Source organism: Carya illinoinensis, chromosome 1 (genome assembly GCF_018687715.1).
Source record: "Carya illinoinensis cultivar Pawnee chromosome 1, C.illinoinensisPawnee_v1, whole genome shotgun sequence".
In the NCBI taxonomy this organism is placed as follows: domain Eukaryota; kingdom Viridiplantae; phylum Streptophyta; class Magnoliopsida; order Fagales; family Juglandaceae; genus Carya; species Carya illinoinensis.
Genome location: NC_056752.1, coordinates 6,387,589 through 6,413,385, shown reverse-complemented (window position 1 = coordinate 6,413,385; position 25,797 = coordinate 6,387,589). Strand labels below are relative to the sequence as shown.

The window sequence follows — 25,797 nt, the reverse complement described above, 5'->3', positions numbered from 1 at the left end:
TTTCATAGACTCGGTTACACAACATATTTTTTATGCAATCAAAACTCTTACTTTGAATTTTCACTACTCAGCCTACATGACACCATAACTTAAGTGAGATTGAAATTAACGAGTATGACTACGTGATGGAAGCTTACATCAAATGTTTATCTAACTGAACCAGCACACACTTTAAAGCTGAAAACTCCATAACATGCAAAATCCACATAACACAAAAAATCTCACGAAGATTGAATGGGAGTCAATACCTTCGTCCGTGGCCGCGGATCTCCCACCAGAAATTACACTTTTCAATCACCACAATTTTAGGGCGAAACAGACACGGCAACACGAGGGTGTGGGTGGGTTTACGAATGGGCGTCTCGGGGAGGGGGGGAAGAGGGAGTTGGAGATGGGTCTCGGGGTGGGGGGGAAGAGGATCCCGGGAGATGGGTCTCGGGGTTGGGGGAGATGGGTCTCGGGGTGGGGGGAGATGGGTCGCGGGGGGAAGAGGGAGGGGGAAGGGTCGCGGGGGGGAAGAGGGATGGGGAAGGGGTGGGCGGGGACGAGATGGGTCTTGGTGGGAAACAGGGAGGGGGAAGCGTCTCGGGGGGGAGAGATGGGTCTCGGGGGGCAGACGTTCGGTGGAAGGGGTCGGGGTGGGGGGAAATCGTCGTCGGGAAGGGGAGGAGACGGAGATCTCGGGGGGAAAAGGGAGGTGGAAGGGTCTAGGGGTGGGGGGAAGTCGTCGTCGGGAAGGGGAGGAGACGATTTTTCAAAATTTGAAATGAAGTGAAATTTACTCGATCGACTAGCAGGGATACAAAAGTAAAATCACCCGAAGCCACGTGGGGTGTGCTTCGGCTTCAACAAAACAGGGGCTGACGAGAAGACTTTCCGAAGGTGAAAACACATTGGGATGTTCGGAAAGATGTGGAGGGGCAAAAGTGTAATCCTGTTACGAAACATAAGGTAATATCACAAGTCATGTTCCTTTGCGTTTTAATGGATAGGATATTAGGAACCCATAGATGATGCTCGAGAGTTAAAACCCCCCTACGCATAAGAACCCCAGTTTGCAAGGACGCGAGGATTAAGCATAAAATCTCTGTGGTGCAGCCTGCGGCTTCGTTACTCACGGCAGGTAAAATATTTCTGGGTGCATTCATAATATAAGTCAGGATTTTTGTCTGACTTGATGAACAAGTGCTTCGATCCTGAGCCTAGGTATTTTCTTGCAAGCCTATTCTGCAAAATAGAAACCTTGGTCGAGGCAGAGTTTTACCTGCCATGATAGATAACCCTAAGCTTTCATGAAAATTGTTGTGGATGATTGTGGGTCTTGCAGCTGACGCTGTAAAGGAGTTAGATCTTTCGGTGTTTAATTAGTTGAAGGGGATTTTTGTGCTATACTCTTAAGACAGCATAGCAATATAGTGTGGGTAGCTTGAATGTAGGAAACCCATTCTCACAAGCATAGGTTTCTGGCAAGAAGCTTATGAATCCCTGCTATATTGTATAGACGACCTTCGTCCATGGCTTGGGAAAAAATTAAATAGCATTGGCTGATAAAAATAAAAATGTGGCTTGCATGATTGTAAATTTTTGATTCCCAGATGTTCAGTTTTTTCCCAGGGAGAAATATGTGTGTCAGCATTTTCCATAATAGTAATTCTTGAATACTCTTTGAAGAGGTTACAAAGACCTAATTTCTAGGTTTCCTAGGTTTAGTTCAATCTCATGGGGCATTACTATTTCCCATGCATCAACAACTGTTCTAAATACGTATGGTAGTTTACCCGCATATCTATTTTATTTAAACTACATCTTCATGAGTCCCCGCATACCATTTAGATGTAGTTTACCCGTCCATTTAACACATCAAGATGATATAGTTAGTATGAAAGTCCCCAATGCATATCAGGTTTAGAGCATTTCAAATATCTAAACCATATAAACTCTGAAGGTTATGTCCAGGACTATTCCTTTGTGGGTGCTAAACACATTGTGCGTGGTTGATACCTTTTTAAGAGCAAGGTATACCTGGGTTTTATTTCGCCAAGGCCACTGTTAGGATTTTTTGTGCAAAATATCCTAAACTATTGAACCTAGTTTCGAGAGGGTGGATTTTTTTTTCTCATTTCCTAGATGTTCAAGCACGTCATAAGCATTAAGTATTTTTGTGGCAATTATGGAGAAGCGTATAAGAAATGTGTCCATATAGGTAGCCATGAATTTATGAATGCAGCTAAGATAGCATCGATCTCTGGTTTCTCAGCCATGATAGACATGGTGCGAAGTATAAGAAGAGGAGTACGTGGATCGGAGGGGGGTTGGCTTTAGGGGGATTTTAGTGCACAGGCCAGTTATACAAGATGAGCCATCTCCACCACAAAATGTATCGACGCTAAGAGACGAATCTGACTCCTCATCGGATTACTCAACCCAACCAGCCGATGTGGTATTTGAAACTAAGTTCCCAAAGCAACATGATTGTACAGGTAGAGAAGGTCCAATTTAAAAATGCTTTTTAGTAGATCTTGTAACGTAGCCAGAAAATAGTTTCATACACATAATGCATTTTAATATGGTGTGCACTTATATTTTGTTGGGATTCCATGGTTATAGTATTGACCTTTTTATGTTGTTGTTCATTAAAATTGAGTAGCTGTGAGTAAGAAACAAGGTTGGGGGCGGGCAAATATGACAAAATTTGACATGCTTTGGAAGATTGGACCGATTTCATTACTGATCAAGGATCGGGACAGTAAGGTGTCATACCAGAATGCAAGCATTTTTAGTGGAAGGGTCACCTGGATCGTCAAGCATTAAGCTAACATGGGTTACCGACGTTGGAATGATATGCCAGAAGCTGAACAAGAGTTGTGTTCTCGCGTCCAAGTAAGTGAATTGATGATCACGCATTATGAAGTGCAATGTGGGTCTTTTTGTATACTTGTGTAAATAATATTTACGCTTTTTTGTGGGTGTTTAGGCTGACTTTATCATGCAATGGAAAAAACAAAACCATCATAAGGCGGTTACCGAGCAACTACATAGGAGGCTCAATTCTTTCCACTACGAGTTACACTAAATCTACCTCGGCTACGGAAGTCATAAAGTTGTTGTTGCAAGAGGGACCGAGATGGCAGATGAAGCAGTTTGGAGGAAATTGTGCATGTGCTAGGGTAGCAAGGAGTTCAAGGTAAAATCGTTAGGTTGGGCTAGAATGAAGTTGTTTAATGCTAGTTGCTAAGTTCTGAAAATTTCCATATATTCAATGTTTCAAATATGTGATGTTTTTGAATTATATTTGTCCAATAAAATTAAGGTTCAACTGTTTTGCATGTCTATTCTGGACCAACCCTTGTCATTGCAAAACAAGGTGAATAGGGCACTACAGCGATACAACCATACTGCTGGCAGGAAGTCCTTTGTTCAAATACTTGAAGAGCAGGTAAAGAGATTTTTGGTTATGTCTTTGAGTCCTAAATTCAGCATTATATTAGAAGCTGTCGGACAAGTATGGCACCCGTGAAAGTTGGTCAATGAAATTGATATATTAATTGGATGTTTCAGCTTGATGTTGTTACTAATCTAGTGGATTTTTTTAAAGAGACTCACTAGTCAAAGAAGAAAAATGGGTTTGTGACCAACATTATTGAAGAGCTGTATGTGAGTTACATGTGCTGCTCTCAGGGGAAGTACAAAGTTTTTTTAGTTGTAATTAACTTAATATTGATTACCTATGCCTGACAATGTTTTGTTATAATCTATTGACTAAAACTGAACATATTATTAATCATATTATTTTGGAAGGACATAATGGTAGAAAAGCTTAATGAACTGGAACCGGAAGAGCGAGCTAAGGACGCAGCACCTGCAGTGTTCAGGGAGGTTCTAGGGAGAAGATTAGGCTATGAAAAGGATTTGGGCAAGAAGGTGATGCCCGTAACATCAGGAACGGCGAGTAATCCCAAAAATGGAGGTGTATTGTCAAAGGATGCACTGTTTTACAAGGCTCAATTTGAGGCACTAAAGGCAAATGTTCAGGAAATATTGGTAAAGCAAGCGGAGTTTGACAAAGTTATTATGGCATACTCAATGTCACAGCAGCTGCCCCAGGGAGAGTCTCCGAGGGAGACACCTGGAGCTGTCTAACTTTGGTAGACAACACTTTTTGGGATATTTTGACTTTCGATAGGCAACAGGATAAAGTACTAATGGGTGGTTGTCTGTGGTAATTTTATGAGTGGCTTCTCTATCTAAGCTGGTTGGGTGGTTGGCCATATCAAGTATAATTATGAGAGATTCTATTTATTAGCACTGCTGAGGAGTTAAAATATACGCACTTGTAAGCCATAGACCAAAGGGATTGTGCACTAAGTATTTCTTAGCAACATCCACATTTGAAAAGATATTACTCATGCGCAATGGCTTCTATGAGATGCTTTTGTAGCCATGGAGCACTCAAGAGGGACAACTTGTAGCATATTGCATGTACTACATGGATATAGTTGTGAAGTGTACTGTTGTGGGGGCAACAACTTTTGAAACAGGGATCATTGAAAAACTCCACAGTGACATGGATGGATTTATTTGCAATTTAGCTTAATACTCTGGGCTGCTTCATTCTATGCCATTTGTAAACTCTCCTATAATTGGGGGATATAGTAATGGGTAGGCGTGAATATATTTTAGTTAATATATTGGCCTTTACTCAGCTTTATTTGACTTGAGGTGAAGTATCTTCTTCTGTAAATTGTAGTGGTTTAATGATATATAGATAGGTGATGCTTATTTGCATGTAAATAGTTTGATACTTGTAGTATGAATTGAGAGCATTGGGCTAGGTTAGGAAACTGCTGGTGTGATGTTCTTTTTCTTTTAATCAGCAATTTGTTTCCAATGAACGATTCTGGGATTTAGTAATGAAATTTCATATATTTCATGTATATGATAAGTAGAATGAACATACCTTTGAATGTTCTTAGGTGCAGAGCTATGTCCACTACATGAACAATAATGCGGTATTGATTAGTTTTCACATAGACATGGGGTTAAATGAGCCATTCGAAGTTTATTTAACAAGCTGAGAGCTGATAGGCGCTGCTGTTGATGGTATATTTGATTAGTTAAACAACTTATTTCAACTTGGATTATTGGTCTTTCATTCCAATTTAATATTACTTGATTTATTTTGTTCTTAGAAAACATGGAAGCAGAAAAATGTATATTACATTGCCAGCAGATGGGTCATTGCTAAAGAGATGGGATCTATAGGTGCTGTGCCAATTTCTCACCATGCTTCCAAGATAGAGAGGACAAACATGTTGTCTGCCACATGACTATAGAATATATTAATATTGCCTTGTATTAAATGTGCAAATGATCATTGCTTGAGTTTCATAACATGTTGAACTTATTTAACAGTACCCGATGGACTTGTATTTGTAGATATATAGTGATTGGTACATCACTCACTTGGATGACGAAATACACTTCTCAAAAAGGGAGGTAATTTCTGTGCATGAATAGATGGTTGGCCTCCAAATGAAATATTGATGTATATTTTTAGTTGAAATTGAATCTGTTTCAATTTTACAATTATAAGTACTTGGCCTATATGTATAATGATTAGTAAGTGGCCATAGTTTACATCCACTGCTGCATTCACTTGATGATTTTCAGGTTTTAACTCAAACAATGCGGGTTGGGTTTATAGTCAAGGTTATGGTCATAAAAAATCAGTTAATGATTTTGTGCAACACTTTAATTTGCTTATTATTGAGGTCTTTATAATAATATTTACAGCTTATATTCAAGTGAAAATTAATGATCATGATTAGATCATACAATATTAAGCTCGGCTGCTACTTAGAAAAAACCTGTGATGTTGGCATACTATTTAATTTAAAGCATGATTCCAGAAAACTGGATCATCATGTAATTGGGACTATTCGCTGCAAAAATATATCTATGGACACAGGCAAGAAGGCCATTAACTAGTCTATTTGTGTCGAAGGTGGTCAATTGGGGATAAATTTCTCTCACCGCTAATCCTTCACGACGGGGCTGTCTATTTGCATCCCTAGGTATGCGTCGCAAAAAATGATATCTATACCTGCACATATTGACCATTTGTGGCTTCATTGTAATTTTTTGCATCATGAAATATGGATTGTTACCCATGTAGTAATTGCGGCGATTTGTTGGGTATTTACATTGCTCATAAATGAATGCTAATTGTGCTATTTCCCTACTATTATTCTCGCTGCTAATATAATCGCGGCAAGAATTCCATATTAGCATCTTGATGATTTTCGCGACAAGTTATACAATTTTTCCACCTAGATTTTTGTGGCTCCAATATAACTTGTTGCGATGTAACAACGCATTATTGCGGTTTATTATGGGTATTTGTGACCCTTTGTTCTAATTCAAGTTCAAGTAAAATAGAAATAGAAAGATGGAGTAGGCATTACATGAACATCTATCCTATAGATTTTTTTTAACAATATTAAATATATAATAAATATTATAGAAAGAAGTAATTTCATATCTTTTTAACTTGACTCTCAAATTGATTCTGAATTGCCAAATGCTTTTTAGTCCCGATCGAGTCTTATTGGTGTAAAATAATGATAAAAACAACTATTTTGTAAAGCTATTTTACAATTATGAGGATATTGTTTTACAAAACCTAGTCGTAAAAATAACATGATTTTACAAAAATAATACTAAGTTAAAAAAATAGTTGTATAAAATTTATAAAAAAGAGTAGGTATCGATGGGCCATGCATGGTTACAAACAAAACAAATAAGTGTCATAAAATATATTTGGCCCTTGGAAAGTTTTTTACTTGTTACTTATTTTATACAGTAAGCATCCAGCTAATTATATATTTAAGTATATATTTTTCTCCAACCAAAAAAAAATTAAAAAAAATGCTATTTATTTTTATACATAAGAAAGCTGATCATTACATCAAATGTCACTCACAAAATTAATACATCAAAATACATCTAATTTATCTTTTATATATATAGACATGCACACGTACGTCATATATATAAACTTCCAGAAAATTATACATATATATATATATATATATATTGCACACTTCACTCCAACAAAAACATGTAAAATATTATTTAGTTTTGCCTGTGGATGCATGCATCTCCAATGCGTTTCCCCCCAACTTGTTTCCATCGTATCATTGCTGATCAAGTGCGATCATTGCTGATCAGTGCTCAGAAGATCGCACTTGATCACGTCAACCTTCACTTTATTACCCGGCCAGGCCTTTTCCTCCCTACAAAGATTCCTTAATTTGGGAAGGCCGTCCAATTTCAATTCCCGAAGTTTTGGAGTAATAGGATTTGGATCAGCCATATTGATCTGCAATGGAAGATAATTGAAGAGCTCTTCCATATTGTCACAACGAAATACCTGGATTACTTCTAGGTTTGGCATTGTGGGAATATTGGAGTTCTCCAGGGAGAGAAGATATTTCATCTTCCTACAGGAACGCACATCTATTGCTTTCAATTTCTGAAATCTCAGCCCGAGAAGGTTGGCTAGTTCTGAAATGCTTTCAATGCCATTCACAAATAACAGAGAAAGTTCCTCCAAATTGGGTAGTAGGTCATACAGTGCTTCAGAAGCACGTCCTCCAGTCCAAAAACTACTGTTAGAGTAACTAATCTTAAGCGTTTTTAAATATGTAAAGCTTCTGCCAACACTGTTAATGACCAAGTCTTGTAGCATCTTATTCAGTCCTCGACAATTTATTATGCGTAGATAACTTGCATTGCTGAACAACCACCTGATCTGTCCTCCCGAGAGATCAATCGTCTCTATAGTCATGCATTTTTGGGCATCCGAGAGTAGACATAGGGCTCGCACTGGTAGATATTCAAAGTATCGCTTAGAATAGTTCATATGGAGCATAAATGCGTCACAAAATAGTTTGAAAATATTAAAAAAATATTTTAAATAAATATTTTTTATTTAATTTTGAAAGAGTAGAAAGAAATTGTTGAATAAAATTATTATAAAATTAAAGTTTATTTACATATAATTTTTATTTCAAAATTTTTTTAAAAAATTACGATTTTTAAGATTTTATTTAAAAAATTTTAAAAATAATAATTAGTTTAAAAATTTTAAAAATTAATTTTATGTGAATGATATTTAAAATTAAAAGATCTTAGAAAATACCTGAAAGAGAAAGCAACCCTAATCCTCCGACCATAATTTCGAATGCTTTTAATCCATTTATCCAGGAAGTAATTGTCTCTTGGGGAGTGTAACACGGGTTCCATTTCAATCTGATGGATAAAACTTGTAACCGCTCCAGGCATTGCAGCTCTTCAAAACATGCTTCCTCCTCTTGTACCGCTCCTTTCTCTTTCCAAATGTAGTTACCGCCTGACAGGTCCAGAACTTCTAATTTGGACAACTTGGATATGACTCCTGCTTGAACCACTTCCAGTTTGAAAGTCCAATGTAAGTTTAGATGCCTTAAGTTGCTGAGTTGCTCTAACCCTTTTGGCAATTCTCTGATACCAGTCCTAGAGAGATCAAGCACTTGAAGACTACTGAGCCTTTCCAGTGGGGGCAATCCTTCGAGATCCTTGCAATTACTCAAAAGAAGAGCACGGAGGTCATCCAGTTGAAGAAGAGAATCAGGCAATGACTTGATGCAAGTCTGACTGAAATTCAAGACTCTCAGTGCTTTAAATCGTTCCAAAAATATTTCAGGAATTAATTCAAGGCGAGGATTATTTTGTAGTAAAAAAGTTGATGCCTCTGAACATCGAATTACAGAATTATCAGGTAGTCTTTCTAAATCGTTATCCATAAAAGAAACTCTTTTGAGAGAATTTGATAGCTCAGTAGCATCAATCTCTTTCAACCCTTTCCCTGTACGAACGAGGGATTTACTTCCATCCTCGCTGCAGGTTGATGCAATCCATATGCTAACATCACGAACAACGTCATGCATCTTCACGGTGCCCTCATCGGAACCATCTTCCAACAAACAGGCGTCCTTCAGATTTTCAATCAAACTAATTCCTCTACTATAGAAAACCTCATAGTCTTCTCGTTCATCTATCAAACCTTCCGCCAGCCAGTACCATACTAGTTCATCTATATTAATTGAGAAGTCCTCTGGAAACAAAGAGCAGTACAGAAAACAAGTTTTCAAGTCTTTACCTTCTAATGAGTCGTAACTCCACTTCAAAGGCTTATAGAGAGCCTCCTCCACGCCTGCTGCATAAGGCACCGATCTGTGCAATTGATTCAAAGCATGCTTCCATACCTCAGGATTCTTCTTTCCTCTCATTGCAGCTCCCATGGTGATGATGGCCAAAGGCAATCCCTTACACTCCCTACAAATTGCCTCTGCAAGTGGTGCGATATGTTCTAAAGTAACCACATCCCTCGCATATCGACTAAATAGTTGCCAAGCGTCTTCATGCCTCAAAACGCTTATTTTAACTTGAACATCAGTCTCCATGTGCCTACATACATCCAAAGATCTAGATGTCAATATGATCTTACAACCCCTATGATCTTCAGGCCGTGGGACACCCAATTTGTCCAAATCAATTTTCTCCCAAACATCATCGAGAATGAGAAGAAAACTTTCCTCCTTTAGTCTTCGATGAAGTTGAATAGCTCTTCTATCCGCTCCCGTACTTCCATCCAGACGAAAATCCAGTCTGGAAGCTATTCCCATCTGGAGCTTTTTTGTGTCCAAATTTTTGGACACTGTAACCCATAGTACACAGCTAAAAGGCATATGATTTGAATTCATTTCAAGCAGCAGCTTATTGTTCAAATTTCTCACCAGATTAGTTTTGCCGACGCCTCCCATCCCCCATATACCAATCCTCTGGAATCTATTGTCAAACAATAGAGTCATAGTTTTGGCTAAATCGTCTGATACTGATGTTGTTTGATCTTGAATTGAAGGTCCAGGAATATGCTCCACTGCTTTGAACTCTGGACAACCAAGAGCCACGGAAAGAGCAAGTGGGCTTCCCACTTCTCGAAGCCTTTCTATCTCTTTGAGATGTTCTACCACTTCCCTGCTTATTCTGTACCGCTTAGTACTGCAACTTAAGAAACATCGGGAACTCTTTGCTTCTTGAATCTGATTGATGGTACGCTGCAGCTCTTCAACCTGCTCAAGCCACAAAATGGCTTGATCTTTTATTGCTTTTCCTTCTCTCTTAGCTAATGCCATTTCTTGTTGTACATCATTTTTAAGAGCTATAAGGGATTTCATCTCCTTCTCCAAAACATGAAGCTGTTGTGGGCCTTTGACAATGTTCTTGATCGTAGAATAGATAGAGCCACAGAGAAACCGACCAGTTTCTACGACTGCTCCACTGACAATCGAAGCCACCACTTCCATGCCGGAAATTTTGCTCTGAAAAAACTCTCAGGCTCTGATCAGCGAAAGAAATGCTGGAGAACACACTTTTTCGCAGCCTCACGTTAATTATGACCATTATTAATTTCACATTGTTTGCTGCTTTCACTTTATTCTAGTACTCGGCAAGCTTATCTCAGACGTGATACCTTACGTTCATTAATTAGTTCATATTTAGAATTTTTTTTTTTTTTTTAAAAGGTCCATATTCGATCGGGTCCCGCAACCCTTGGTCCCTTACTTTAATGATTATCTTTAGCTTTTTGTTTTTCTTTAATGCTTTATTCTGTATTAATATGTCATTTCATTTTTTTTTTCTAACTTTTTTCGTTAAATTTCTAATTTATACAAAATTTTATACGAGAAATTTTATAAATTTTTAGGGCATGCTAGTTGGATAGTGAGATGAGAATTTTTTACTTTAGATGAAAGTTTAAAATATTATTATTATTTAAAAATTTAAAAAAGTTAAATTAAGATTTAAAAAAATTAAATTGCTTATTATATTTTGTGTAAGAATTTAAAAAAAATGTAATGATGAAATGTAATATCAGAATTTTGTGTCTTATCCTACTTGCCAAACATGCCTCATCATATTGTAATACTCTCTTTATTATAAAAACATTTGAAGAATTACATTAATTTATATCAATTTATAAATCGATCTCTTTGAATAAAATTTTTGTATATCTAACAATTCTTATTTGATTGTATTAATATGATATTATTTATTGATGACAATATTATCTCATACAAGAATTATCATAAAATTATTGATCAGATTAGCATAATGATAATTTTCTGAAGGTATTCTGCCTTTAGCATTGGGTGTAAAAAAGCAAAGATTTCTAACGCTGTTTGGAAAATATACAGGAATAGTATGTCTAAACAATTCACGCAGGTACGTAGTAATAAATATTATAAAATCTATTTTATATTTCTATTTCTCTTTTCTGAAATTCTTTAATTTCGAACAAAAGCTTGAGATGATCGATATTGTCTCTCTATTGGTGTTATTATATTGGGGTTGATTGAAATTCTTTGCTTTGTCCGGAGCTACAAGATATGCGAAGGGTGGCCAAAGTTTGTACCTGTTGAGGTTGCCCCTCAAGCAAGTGAACTTTGAAACTCTTATTAGATAAAGATCTTTGCTTTGTCCGGAGCTACAAGATATGCGAAGGGTGGCCAAAGTTTGTACCCGTTGAGGTTGCCCCTCAAGCAAATGAACTTTGAAACTCTTATTAGATAAAGATAAAGAAGAAGAAATGTAGATTCAATAGACCACTTTGGGTTAAAAGCTTGTGGCCTCAAGGCATAATACTCAAGTTTCCAAAATGGAAGTCTTGGGTTTGACCCCCCTCTTCTAATATTATATCAAAAAAATAGACCACTTTGGTTTGCAGAATTTATTATTGTAGCAGTCTGATTTGATAACCCAACCTAGTTAGGATATATTTTTAATGAGATTCGCTCAAGAGACTAATCCAATATCTAAGAAATTAAGGCTTCTACCATATAACCCCTATAAATATATATATTATGAATAGTACAATTGTTTGGAATAGTATATTTTGCTTCAAAGTTTTTTTTTTTTTTTTGTCATTTTTCAAGATAATAAAATTCTCTAAAACTATATAGAGTTAGATAGGGCAATGGGGCCCTAGCCACGTCCGCCACAACCCCAGCCCCAACAATCAGAACCTGCCGGACCCCTCATAGATATATATATATATATATCTCAAAATGGCGTAGTTTTGATTAGGTCGTAAAGAAAGAAATCAACCCCTCCTCCCCGGACTCCCTCTCTCCCTCAGCTCTCAACTCTCGATCTCTCTCTCATCTATGTGTCTCTCTAAGACCTACCCTCTCTCTCTCACTCTTTGTCTGTCTCACGCCATCAAGCCCAGCAGACGTTATCGATGGGCCATGCATGGTTACAAAAATAATACTAAGTTAAAAAAAATAGTTGTATAAAATTTATAAAAAAGAGTTGTATTCTTTTACACTCATGTACTGTACCCCAGGAGTAGGTATCGATGGGTCATGCATGGTTACAAACAAAACAAATAAGAAAGTGTCATAAAATATATTTGGCCCTTGGAAAGTTTTTTACTTGTTAGTTATTCATTGACAACTATCAAAAACAAAAATAATCACCTCTAATTGTGATATGCGTTTTACATATAAGTACCATATTCACATTCAAGGATGTTAAAACCAGTCATTCAACGAAGCTCGTAACGGAAGCAAAACCCAGCACACCTCAAATAGAAACAAATTTAAAACAAATCGATCCTTAAAAAAAAAAAAAAAAAAAAAAAAAAAAAAAAACCCGACCCAAAATGCTCATAAGTACAAAAATCAGAAAAAGACCATCATTTACTAATCCGACACAAACCCACTAATCTAGGATACTCAAATCTTATTTTTGGAAGAACGAAAAAAGACCAACAAAGCACACTTTTTCATTTTTCAATTTTGGGGTAAACACGTTAAATAGAGAGACTCATTGGCTTTGAGTTTCTTTGCATCTTGTTGATCTTGACGAGCACATCCTAGCTCTTGCTCTTTCCACAACCAATCAAGCTCCTTGTAAAGGAAGAGAGAAACACTACAAAAGATTTGGTTTTTAGAGACAAAAAAATTTGTCTCAAAAAATAAGAATTTCATCCCTAGAAGTTTTTGGAGATGAAAATTTTTTGTCTCTATTTTGTCTCAGAAAGACCATCTCAGAAGGTTTTCAGAGATGAAAATTGAATTTCGTCTCCAAAAAATACTTTTAGGGACGAAATTAGGCGGAACCAGTCGAAACCGTTCGAACGGGAAATTTTTTTTGAGACAAAAAAATTTCGTCTCAGAATGAAGTTCGAATGAAAAAATTACTGTTTGAACAACAGGAAATGATAATTCGAACCAACAACCATCTCTGATCGAATCCGTTCGAACAACACAGTTTGAAGTGACTTTTGTTCGAAGAAAAATTTTATCTGTTCGAACAGACAATATATTTACGGAAATATTTGTTCGGACGAAGTTTTGAAAACATCGTTATTCGAATGAATATTTAATTGCTCGAACAAAGGCACTGATTGTATTTCCCGATACGTTCAAATGAGTTTTTTGTGTTCGAATGGATATGTTTTTGTTTGAATGTATGCATAAATGGTAATTTACCATTCGAACGCATTATTTAAAGTTCAAACGGTATTGATCAAACAAAATAAAATTTAATTAAAATGATAATAGTAATACAAATTTAATCAAACATACATCAATTGTTCAAATGTTTAGAAACATCATAAATAAAGGTAATTAAAAAAATTAAATGAACTATGATTGTGGTGGTACTGGTGGCATAGGGTTTTGAGACATCATTGATTGAAATTGTTCAAACATTTTTTGATTATTTAATTGTAGCCTCTCTTCTAATCTTGCCTCTAAATCTGCTGCTTGATCTAATCGGGTCAGCAACTCTTTTTCCTTCGACCTCAATCGTTCTATTTCAAGTGTAGCTTCCTCTAACCTCTTAGTCTGGTCGTCATTTGATCTGGCTTTAGAAGAGGATGACGATGTTGAGGATGGCTTCACGCAACGTCCTAAGCCCCTCAAATATCCAGAACGTGATCCAAGAACTTGAGAAAAGATTTGAGCATCGTTGACAGATGATTCATCAGATGGATCCGTAGTAGTGTCTTTAAGAGATTTCATTTTGTCCTACAAAAAGAAAAACATTAAAATTAGTATAGGTAACAAAAATATATCTAGACAATGAAATTAAATAAACTTAAACTTACATAATTTGCCTCTGCTTCAGGATTGCTCCAAACATCATCACGATTTTTATGTACTTTAGCATACAATTGGGTCAGATCATAATCAGCAGGATTTTCTTTTTGCTACAAAATGGAAATTAATATCAGAATTTAAACCAGAAAAGTGTATGTATTAATATTTAATGGAAAATAAAATAACTAACCATTTTTTTTTACAAGCGATGAAAAGATCGAGAACCCGCATGATGGTGTATCGTTAAATTTGATCTATTTGCTTTGTTCACCGTACTCCGTTGCTAAAAAAAAGTATTATAATTTTATATTTAATACATCTATCATATTTAAAAAAGACAGCAGCGAAATTACCTGATAAGTAGAATCTTCAAACAGATCACAAACTTTCTCCCAATCGTTTGGTGGCATTACTTGGAATGGATTTTGACGTGCCTCTGTCGTAGTACTGAACTTCTGATAGTGTGTATGACATCGACCTTTGTACCTCCGGAATGCATTCGACATCAGTTCCTCAATCGTTAGTCGATCCTCTCGTCGGCCAAAATTTAGTTCAAACTCATCCTTCAAAAAATTAGAAGCAATTAGTATAATTTCAAAAGTTATTTAAATAAAAATGTTCTCTTGAGTAACTTATTACCAGGCAACGATTTTTTATGTGATCTTTCACATCTTGGGGAACTTTAGCCCAGAGGATGTAGCTATTGGTGCATACGTGCGAGTAAGTGTACCAACATAAGAAGCAAGCCAAGCTGCTGAATCCCCAGAGCCACCGATGTGATCATCAGGTATATCAACTTTAATTTTACCTACTTTCCTTACTTTTTCTATGCTGACACCCCTCGTAATGCCTCTAACTCGACGCTGATTTACAATAGCTATATATACAAAAATTAAATCATATATTTTAATTAAAATAATCATATAATTTAAAAGATATGCAATGATAAAATACCTTGTTCTGGTTCTGGTGATATTGGCCCACCATTGTTGACAGGTGAATCACACGAGGAGTTAGTAGGTGGTGGGGATGGCTCACGTGTTCTTTTGCGTTTAAGAGGCATATCTGTTTGAAATTATAATAAGTTATTATTCAAACAAATGGAAGAATCTTTTTATAAGAATTACACCTACACAAATATCTGTTTGAAAATCATTCGGTATCAGTTTTGTTGGACCAGTCGCTCTCATCATCAGTAGACACTTCAGTTGATTCATGTTCTTCCGACATGTCACCTTCAATTACTTCGGGTTGAACATCTTCCCTGCGCAATGGGACCATGTCATATTGGCTTAGATCAACAAATAGATTGATGCCTGATTCATTTTCTTGATATGCTTCTTCATGGTCTGGACTATCAACTTCTTCATGTGGTTTGTCTGACTCTAGAATATAATCATATACATTTCTTGGTGCAAACTTCTCGACTACCCGCCATGGATTTCCGAACTCCGGATCATCTAAATAAAAAACTTGATTTGCTTGGTTTGCGAGAACGAAAGGATCGTCCTCATACCATTTGCGAGAGGTATTGACACTTACAAAATATTCATCTTTACACACTTCCAACCTAGGATTTGAGACATCCCACTAATTACATTTAAATAACTAGACCATATATCCCCCCACATACTTTAACGCTATGATATCTTCCACAATTCCGTAAAAGTCGATATTATCATCCCCATGACTTCCTTCGACTACGACCCCACAATTTTGAGTTTTCCTATATCGTTCTCTGTCTGCTGTGTGAAATCTATATCCACGCACCAAACATCCTGAATATTGGATAGCCCGCTTAGACGGACCACATGCCAAAGCATATACTTCTGGTGAGATTTCACCTGAATGTTCACTATATTTCGATGCAACCTACATAAATAAATTTTATTCTACTCATATCAATATCATATATAAATATCAATACCATATACAAAATGTATAAAATTTAAAATAATTGTGCATATTTATTTTTAGTAATACCGTATGTTCAAACCATGAGGCAAATTCTTCTTCGTGCGTCTTTTCTACGTCAGTCACACCATTCGTCCGAAGTAGTTGTATATGTTCACTGCGTATGTTAATGTGAGCTATTAATTGGTATCAATATATATTATATTATTATAAATACACTTAAAAATACTATTAAATTAGATGATCATCACTAACCTCAAATAATGTTCAATCTCTTCACAGTTATTCAAGACATACCAGCGAGCTCTTTCAAACTCTCGCCCACATAGGTCATAGACCCCTTGTGCACCAATGGGACGTACTTTCTGGGAAAACACAGTAAATGCTGACAAAACTCTCATTTGTCCACCTTCATAATTTCGATCCGGTCTTGTAAATCTAGTATCAACCCCACGAAAATACATTGAACAAAATGTATGCCACTCATTATGAATATATGACTCTGCGATCGATCCTTCCGGACGAGCCTTATTCCCTACAGATCGCTTAAGTTTTTCCAAAAACCGTTCAATAGGATACATCCATCTATACTGAATAGGGCCAGCAACTAAAACCTCACGAGGTAGATGCACAGCCAAATGAACCATTACATCAAAGAATGAAGGCGGGTACAAACTCTCCAACTTGCACAATATCAATGCAATGTCAGCTTCCATTTTTATTAAGGCATCAACCTTCAACGTTCTACTGCAAATACTCCTGAAAAATCGTCCTAATTCTGTCAGAGCTGCACGAACATCTCGAGTAAGCTTTCCGCGCACACCAACTGGCAACAATCGCTGCAAAAATATATGGCAGTCGTGACTTTTGAGACCAATTATCTTCCAATCATGAGCTCGGACACATCTTGACATGTTTGAAGCATAACCATCGGGTAATTTGATTGTCATGAACCAGTCATAGAATTTCTTTCTCTCATCACTCGAAAGTGTATACCATCCAAGGGGCATATAAGCTAACGACCCAGTATCTTACAAATGCAACTCCGATCTTATTTCTAACTCTTTCAAATCTTTATGAGAGTTGACTGTATCTTTTGTCTTCTCTTGTATTGACATCAGGGTACCCAAAATATTCTCGCATATATTTTTTTCAATGTGCATAACGTCTAGATTGTGACGGAGTGTCAAGGTAGACCAATATGGCAACTCAAAAAAAATACTTTTTTTTGTCCAATTCAATTCCACTGCTTGTCTTTTCCTCTTTCGACATCTTGTATTTTTCCCAAATCTATGATCTGGAACATCTTCCAATTGAGTGAGAATATCAATACCAGAATACTCTGGTGGTGATGACCTACGCTCAACCCCTCCATCAAACAATGCTCTATTTGAACGCCATCTATGATCATGAGGTAGATATTGACGGTGTCCCATGAAACATAACTTCCGACCATTCGTTAACCACTGAGATTGTGTATCTTTGTTACAAACAGGACAAGCCATCTTTCCTTTCGTACTCCACCCAGACAAATTACCGTATGCCGGGAAATCATTTATGGTCCAAAGTACTGCAGCATGCATCTTGAATTCTTCCGACATGGCCATATCATATGTATTGACACCCTGCTCCCACAACTCTTTCAACTTTGCTATCATTGGCTGCAAATATACGTCTATTTCATTTCCTGGTGACCTTGGCCCTGGGATTAATAAAGTCATCATAAAATAGGGATCTTTCATACACTTCTATGGTGGCAAATTATAAGGCATTACTATGACAGGCCAGGTGCTATGAGAAGTGCTCATGTTGCCAAATGGATTAAAGCCATCAGTTGCTAACCCAAGACGTACATTGCGAGGTTCTCTGGCAAACCATGGATACTCGTCATCAAATTTCTTCCATTGTAAGGAATCTACAGGATATGTGAGGAATTGATCATTTTGAACTCTCCCTATGTGATGCCAAGTCATATCTGTCGCAGTCATTCAGGAAGTAAACAATCTTTGAAGTCGAGGAATAAGCGGAAAATGTCTTAGCACTTTATGGGGTACATTACGCTTATCTGATGTCCATCTTGACTCATGACACACCGGACATAAATCAAATTCTGCATATTGCTTCCAGAAGAGAATACAATCATTTTTACATGCATGGATGATATTATAATCAAATCCTAAACCTCGCTTCAATTTCTTCGCTTCATAAAAATTTCGAGGTACTACATTATCCTGTAGGAGAGCCTCTTTAAATAATTCAAGCAACATATCGATGGCCTTTGCAGAAATACGACAAATAGACTTAATATGGAGCAGACAGACAGTGAATGACAACTTGCTATGACGGGATCACCCTGGGTACAATTCTCGTTGTGCATCCTCTCATAGTAATCTAAATTCTTCATTTCCCTCAAATGATTGTGCAGATGTTCCTTCTCCATCCCTGGCACCAAATATGCCTGCGCCAAGATCCCCTAACATTTCAGTCATATCTTCTCCATTATCATTGCTATCATCAGAAACATCATCATTTATGTCGTCCGTGCCAATCTCACTACATTCATCCATCTGATTGAGATTACTGCCAAATCGAACTCCCTTAGGAAATGGTTCGCCATCTAAAACCCAATGTGAATATTTTGGATCAAACCCATTTACGAATAAATGATTCTCCACAGCCATCATATTATATGAACTAAGGTTTCTGCACTTCTTGTATGGGCATCTTATAAATCCTCGACTATCAACACTCCCAGAAGCAAATTCTAAGAAAGACTTTACCCCTTGTGCATATTGCTTATAGTCTCGACCAAGTCTATCTCCCAACAATATCCAACTCTTATCTATCTATAAAAAACCCAATTCATGGGATAAGCACTATCAATAAACTATTATAATAAACGTGTCTGGGTACCATCTATTTTTAAGGTAGTTGGTCCTATCCCATTCGAGAGACTATCATCTATATCGCATATATACTCAGTCCAAAACTCGTATGTTAGTAAAAATTTCGGCAGCATTTCCCTACAATTCTTCAAGTATGCCAGTCAAGGTAAGTCATCGACCCTATTCATGGGCCGAGAAACTTACGAACTACATACTCGAAGAATGTAAGAAAATACTAAACTAAAATTTTAATTGACTAACACATGAGTTTTAACTGAATATATATGTCATATAGATGATAGAATCTCAAACTGTCCACTTTGGACAATTCAAGAGTTGTACCCAAACATTCTTTACGAGAATATTTGGCCACAACTCTTGAACGGGTCTAAGATTTAACTGCATGTAAAATAATTAGAAAATCTAATACCTCAGTAATAAACATAACAAGTATACATCATAAATACATTACAAGATTACATTACAAGTATACATGATGGGCCCTGCCATATATTTAAGTACTTATAATTCTTTACTTAAAGATTCCATCTTGTTAATCATCTTAATTAGAATACCTAAATAATTCTGAAAATATAAGTTATAATTTTAACTTATATTTTATAATTATAATTTAAGTATTAAATTATTAATTAGAGTACTTAAATAGAATTAATTATGCATTATAATTCTTTAATTAATTACAATAAGAATATTTAGAGTATTAATCATCTTAATTAGAGAGCTTAAATAATTTTGCATATTTAATTATAATTTTTTATAACTTATATTTTATAATTATAATTGAGGTATTAATCTATTAATTAGAGTACTTAAATAGAATTAATTATGCATTATAATTCTTTAATTAATTACAATAAGAATATTTAGAGTATTAATCATCTTAATTAGAGAGCTTAAATAATTCTGCATATTTAATTATAATTTTTTATAACTTATATTTTATAATTATAATTGAAGTATTAATCTATTAATTAGAGTACTTAAATAGAATTAATTATGCATTATAATTATTTAATTAATTACAATAAGAATATTTAGAGTATTAATCATCTTAATTAGAGAGCTTAAATAATTCTGCATATTTAATTATAATTTTTTATAACTTATATTTTATAATTATAATTGAAGTATTAATCTATTAATTAGAGTACTTAAATAGAATTAATTATGCATTATAATTCTTTAATTAATTACAATAAGAATATTTAGAGTATTAATCATCTTAATTAGAGAGCTTAAATAATTCTGCATATTTAATTATAATTTTTTATAACTTATATTTTATAATTATAATTAAAGTATTAATCTATTAATTAGGGTACTTAAATAGAATTAATTATGCATTATAATTCTTTAATTAATTACAATAAGAATATTTAGAGTATTAATCATCTTAATTAGAGAGCTTAAATAATTCTACATATTTAATTATAACTTTTTATAACTTATATTTTATAATTATAATTGAAGTATTAATCTATTAATTAGAGTACTTAAATAGAATTAATTATACATCAATATTCTTTAATTAAGTACAATAAGAATATTTAGAGTATTAATTATCTTATTTAGATTACTTAAATATTTTCAATTAGAGTAGTTATAATTTTTTATAACTTATGTTTTATGGTTTTTTTTTTTAGTATTAATCTATTAAATATTTTCACTAATACATTAAACTTCTTTTATTAAATATCAAATAATTATATTTTAAGTTTTCGAATATTACAATACAGCACTTAAATATTTACAATTATACATTATAATTACATTTTATAATTACTTTATAACTATCATCTAATTGGTACTGTTCGAACAAACACTCAATATGTTCGAATAGAATAAAGCCATCATTTGATTCCGTTCGAACTGATTACATTCAATTCGAACGGTATTTAGAGTGTTCGAATGGGACAAAACCAGAAACCAGTCACGAAAAAGAGCAAAAAACTGAATCGCAAAACACAATTTTCACATACATGATGGCATATTTCAATACGATACATTGGAAACTATATGATTATCCCTAAATATGATTATTAAATAACTTAGAAAACTATAAAAACTTACCTCCAATTTTTGCAATCCAATAAAAATATCAATCCACAATACCTATATATGCATAAAACACATTAAACAGCTGTTCTATCCTAATAAATAAATGCAAGAAATCAAATTGTACTTGTAAACGAAAATCGGAATGAAAAATAACAAAAATACCATTTACCTCTTCTCCTTCTTTCTTCTCTCTCAAGAATCTCTTCTCTCTCACTTCTTTGAAGCTCTCTCTCTCCACAACACTCTCTATCAGCCTCTGCCACGCTCTCTCTCCCTTTCTTAAACTTCAATCCGAGTGAAAATGAAGTTAAAGGATCGGGTTAATAATATGTGAATTTACGTTCGAACAAATTTTTTACAAGTTCGAACTCGAAAATAAAAAAAACCACGAATTTTTCCCATAATATTTTCCCGTTCGAATTAATAATATTTCAGTTCAAACGAAAAAAAGGAATATTCTCTAGCATATACCGATAATTTGGCACGAATTTTCCCTCCAAACAAAAAACTTCGTTCGAACAAAATTTATATCTATTCGAACAACTTAATATGCGTTCGAATAGATAATAATAGAAATATATAAATATACTTATTATATTATTATTAGTATATAATAAAATACAATACACGTTATAATACTAAGTGTCAGTAATAGTATAATATTAAGTTTCTTATTAATCTATAATATTATGTATTACTAATAGACTAATATTTTATTTAGTATCACTAATAGTGTTATACTTATAATTAGTATCACTATAAGTATAACACTAAGTATCACTAATAGTATAATACTATCTATTATAGTATAGATAGCATAAATATTTGAAAACTAATAGTACTATAATACTTTCTAATATATTCTAAGTACTTGGTTTATTAATTACTAATACACAAACTAAATATATTAGATATATGTATTTTATACTTATATTTAATGCAATGTTTTACTATAGACTTAGTATATTACAATATAATGCAATGCTTTACTTGAGACTATTTTATACTCAGCTAATGCATAATTTAAATATTAGTACTAATACTAGTATATATTGTTTTACCTCTTGTACTTATATATATCAAATTATTTTTGAATTATTACAATATCCATTCGAACATATACCCTTTCAGTTCGAACTTATACCCTTTCCGTTCGAACGAATTTACGTTATTTAAGCCGCGATACAGTTTCTTCTCCGGCCATTCGTGCATCCTCTCATTCGAACCGTCCGATCGAATCCTCCGCCGTTCGCAGCCCCAACACCGCCGCAAATTCCGACCAAGTACTCAAATCCCCTACAACAAGAGGTATGGGTTAAATATTTAGAGTTTTAACCGATTAAAATATAAGTTTTGGGGGGGGGGGGTTCGGATTTTGAATCAATCCGACCCCATTTTGTTGTTTTGGGGTTAAATGACCCAAAAGTAATCGGTATAAATGATGGGGCTTTACTCCTTAATCATTTCTACCGATTAAAATATTGATTCATTGAGTTGTTTGAATTTGTAGATTTGGGACTGAGTCGACTTAGCCATGTCTGTTTGGCTCAGTCCCGTTCGAATGAGCTTATATTCTGTTCGAATTAAAGTTATTTCAATTCGAATGGAATTTATACTCATTCGAATGGAAAAGATGTTCATTCGAATGGACTTCTTGCTCATTCGAATTAATGTTTTATGAGCTCATTCGAATTACTTTTATGGTCATTCGAATGACGTTAAATTCCATTCGAATGGACTTTTACTTCATTCGAATGAAAATTGAGGCCATTCGAATTGAATTTTAATCATTCGAACTAAACATGATATTTGGCAGCCCTTATTCGAACGGATTTTAATCCATTCGAATAAAGACTTGCTAAACACTGCAAGACAACATCATCAGTAGACAATATTCACTTTAGTTAAATTACATAATTATTTTGTATATCAACAGTATTCTAATGGCAAGCAGCAGCGGAAGAAAACGCTCCCGACCCCAAACAGGCCAAAGTAGCGAAGCAGCTCCTTCTCAGCTTGTCGTGCGGCCTATACTTGTTGAGCGGGAGATCATTCTGGATGACTTCCGTGATCTCACTTGGGAGGGACGGAGCATACATGACATCATCATCGATCGTGGATGGACCCCGATCTGTCGGCAGAGGGACGCAGCATATCCTGAGATGGTCGGTGACTTTTACCGTGCCATGGGAGTGAGTATTATCTTCTCTCCCCGCGTTATTGCTGAGTTTCTTGATCTGCGGCGGGAGCCCGGTGCATATCCTACAGCACCAGGACCAGAGACAGCAGCGACTGCACCATCTGAAGAGGACACACCAGTCGCATCCTCATCACCAGCACCGGATGTACAGACTGCAGAGCTGGATATCGACTCAGATGATAGTGAGAGCCGTGTTGAGGTACCTGATGATGGTCTCACAGACGATCAGGTTTGTGACATTGTGCGACAACCTTCAGCTCCTCCATATGATGGCAGTAAAGTGATCCAACAGGCCGATTGTATAGCATTTTTCAGAATGCTTAATCTGATTGTCGGATATAATATTGATCTGAAAAAACACAAGACTGATTTCGGGATCGAGCGAGCCAGATTTTTGTTACGGTTAGCATGGGGGGAGCCGATTGATCTGGCATTATATTTCTTCCTCCGCATTCGATCAGAGTCACGCTATTCGGGTGGAGGTAGTCTACCATTTGCACTGCTGATATCTAACCTCCTACTCCAATCGGGGGTTCAAGTGACTTCGACTAAGCGGAGGACACCACAGATGAGGCTCGTTAATAGGATCACATTCAGCAAGAGCAGGGTCACTTGCCGAGGACTCATGCAGTACAGGATCAGGATCAGCCTCCGCCTACTGATCCAGCTTCTACTGCTGCTGCCCCTATTGAGAGACAACCTGCTGGGGCTACTCCGGATGAGGTACGAGCTATATTGGCGGAGCACCGCCAAATTATATTTAGGGACTTCATTAAGCTCATTATGGAGCACCGCCAAATTATATTTAGGGACTTCATTCAGCTCATTATGGATAGGCTTCAGGACATGGAAGGACGCTTACAAACCCTACAGGAGGATTTTGATTTACTTAATAAATAGATATTGTTAGTTATTATTTTACTTTTTTTATGTTGTATAGAACGTTTAACTCTTTTTGGGATGTGATTAATGTATGTTTTTTATTTTTAGTGTTTGCTAGCCTCTTTATTGTTAATTATATTTTCTTCTCATTATACTTAATGTTCACAATAATTGAAAAAATGACACTATCTTTAAGTAATATTTATTTAACTAAAATATTTTAAAAATAATTACATAAAATTAATTTATGAATTCGTAAATATTTTAATTCATTGTAAATCATAATATATAATATATAGAAATTTTTATTTAATTTGAAAATGATAAAAAATTAATAGAAAAAATATGTATTATTACAATTTTAACAATATATCTTTTCAATTAAATAATACCGTTCGAACGAATTATTACTAATTCGAATAGATTATATTGCATTCGAATAGATTAATTTTATGTTCGAATTAAATTTTATTAGTTCGAACGGTTTCCATTTTTTGAGACGATCTAATTCGTCCCAGAATCTCCTGTTCGAACTAATATTTATTAGTTCGAACGGATTTATAAGGTTCTCTCTATTTTGAGATGAAATTTAAATTTCATCTCTGAAAAGTATCTTTAGGGATGAAATTTATTTCGTCCCTAACAAATTTCGTCCCTAAAAAGAAAATTTCTTGTAATGAAAGAGATAATGTGATATATCGTATTTACGTGTATTTCGACTAACTACTTATTGCATTTCTTAGGATTATAAGTTTTTTTATTTTAAATTTTAGATAATTTACGTGGTATTATTTTACGACTTTTAAGAGTGAAATTTAATTCTATGTGTTTTATTGTTATTAAAATATTATTTATTATTTAAAATGCTCTCTGTTTTAAATTATGTTATTGTTGGATTTTATTATTTTATTTTACTTAATCATTGTGTTTAAATTAGTTTTATTTAAATTGCTCTTTTGAAATAATTTTCAATGGATCAATATTTAGACCCCGAGAGATAAAGACTCAATCTAATTTTTCCCCCTTTTTCTTTTTCCCTTTTATTTTTCTTCCCTTTCCTCTTTTTGTTTTTCTTCGTCTCCCTTTTTCCCCTAGCCTGCGCGTGAGACTTCTCTTTCCCCCTCACCGTGTGTTTTCTTCTCTCCACCTCAGCGCCACCATGTGCCATTGGACCTCGCCGCTTACCCCACCAGCTCCACCACCCTCCGGCGACCTCCCCCACCCCAGCCTTCCTTCCTCACGCTCTCTCTCCTCGCTGGCTGTGTGTAGCCTGATTAGGTTGTGCATTTTTTCTGCTCTGCCGTGTGTCACTCTTTGGCACTACCACCACCATAGTAGCTTCCTCTCTTGCCGGCCACCCTCCTCCACCAAGTTCAGCCCTTAACTCCCAGCCTTTTCCTCCCACGAAGTCCACCAAGCCTCACGACTTTTCCTCCATTTCGTCGTCGTTGTACCACTACTAGCCACCATCTCTTTACCACTTCACCACCGGCCTTCCAGCAACCTAACCCACCCATCCTCAGCCCTGATCCACTACCCTTGAAGCCCCTTGAGCTACATCTTTGATTTATGCTTTTTGGCTTTCAACCGCTGCCCACGCCACCACCCATGGCCAACCACCACT

General features: G+C 35.4%; 1 protein-coding gene and 1 long non-coding RNA gene across 11 annotated transcripts; one reads left to right on the top strand and one right to left on the bottom strand.

Annotated features, from left to right (window-relative positions):
* Window positions 1–967: 967 nt before the first annotated feature.
* Window positions 968–5,586, top strand: LOC122308075. 10 transcript variants are annotated; one of them, XR_006241916.1, is made up of 7 exons: window positions 968–1,123; window positions 2,258–2,480; window positions 2,648–2,880; window positions 2,975–3,436; window positions 3,559–3,654; window positions 3,799–5,100; window positions 5,190–5,586. It is a non-coding gene; the product is annotated as an uncharacterized LOC122308075 (long non-coding RNA). The 10 variants fall into 10 exon arrangements; XR_006241914.1 differs by having other exon boundaries at window positions 2,975–3,184; window positions 3,365–5,100; XR_006241913.1 differs by having other exon boundaries at window positions 2,975–3,184; window positions 3,311–5,100.
* A 1,349-nt stretch (window positions 5,587–6,935) lies between these two features.
* On the bottom strand, window positions 6,936–10,523 carry LOC122308046 (disease resistance protein At4g27190-like). Its single transcript, XM_043121209.1, has 2 exons — window positions 8,204–10,523; window positions 6,936–7,887 (listed from the first exon to the last, which is right to left on the bottom strand). Exons 1-2 carry the CDS (start codon window positions 10,407–10,409, stop codon window positions 7,217–7,219), a joined length of 2,877 nt encoding a protein of 958 aa, XP_042977143.1. The 5' UTR covers window positions 10,410–10,523; the 3' UTR covers window positions 6,936–7,216.
* Window positions 10,524–25,797: the final 15,274 nt, after the last annotated feature.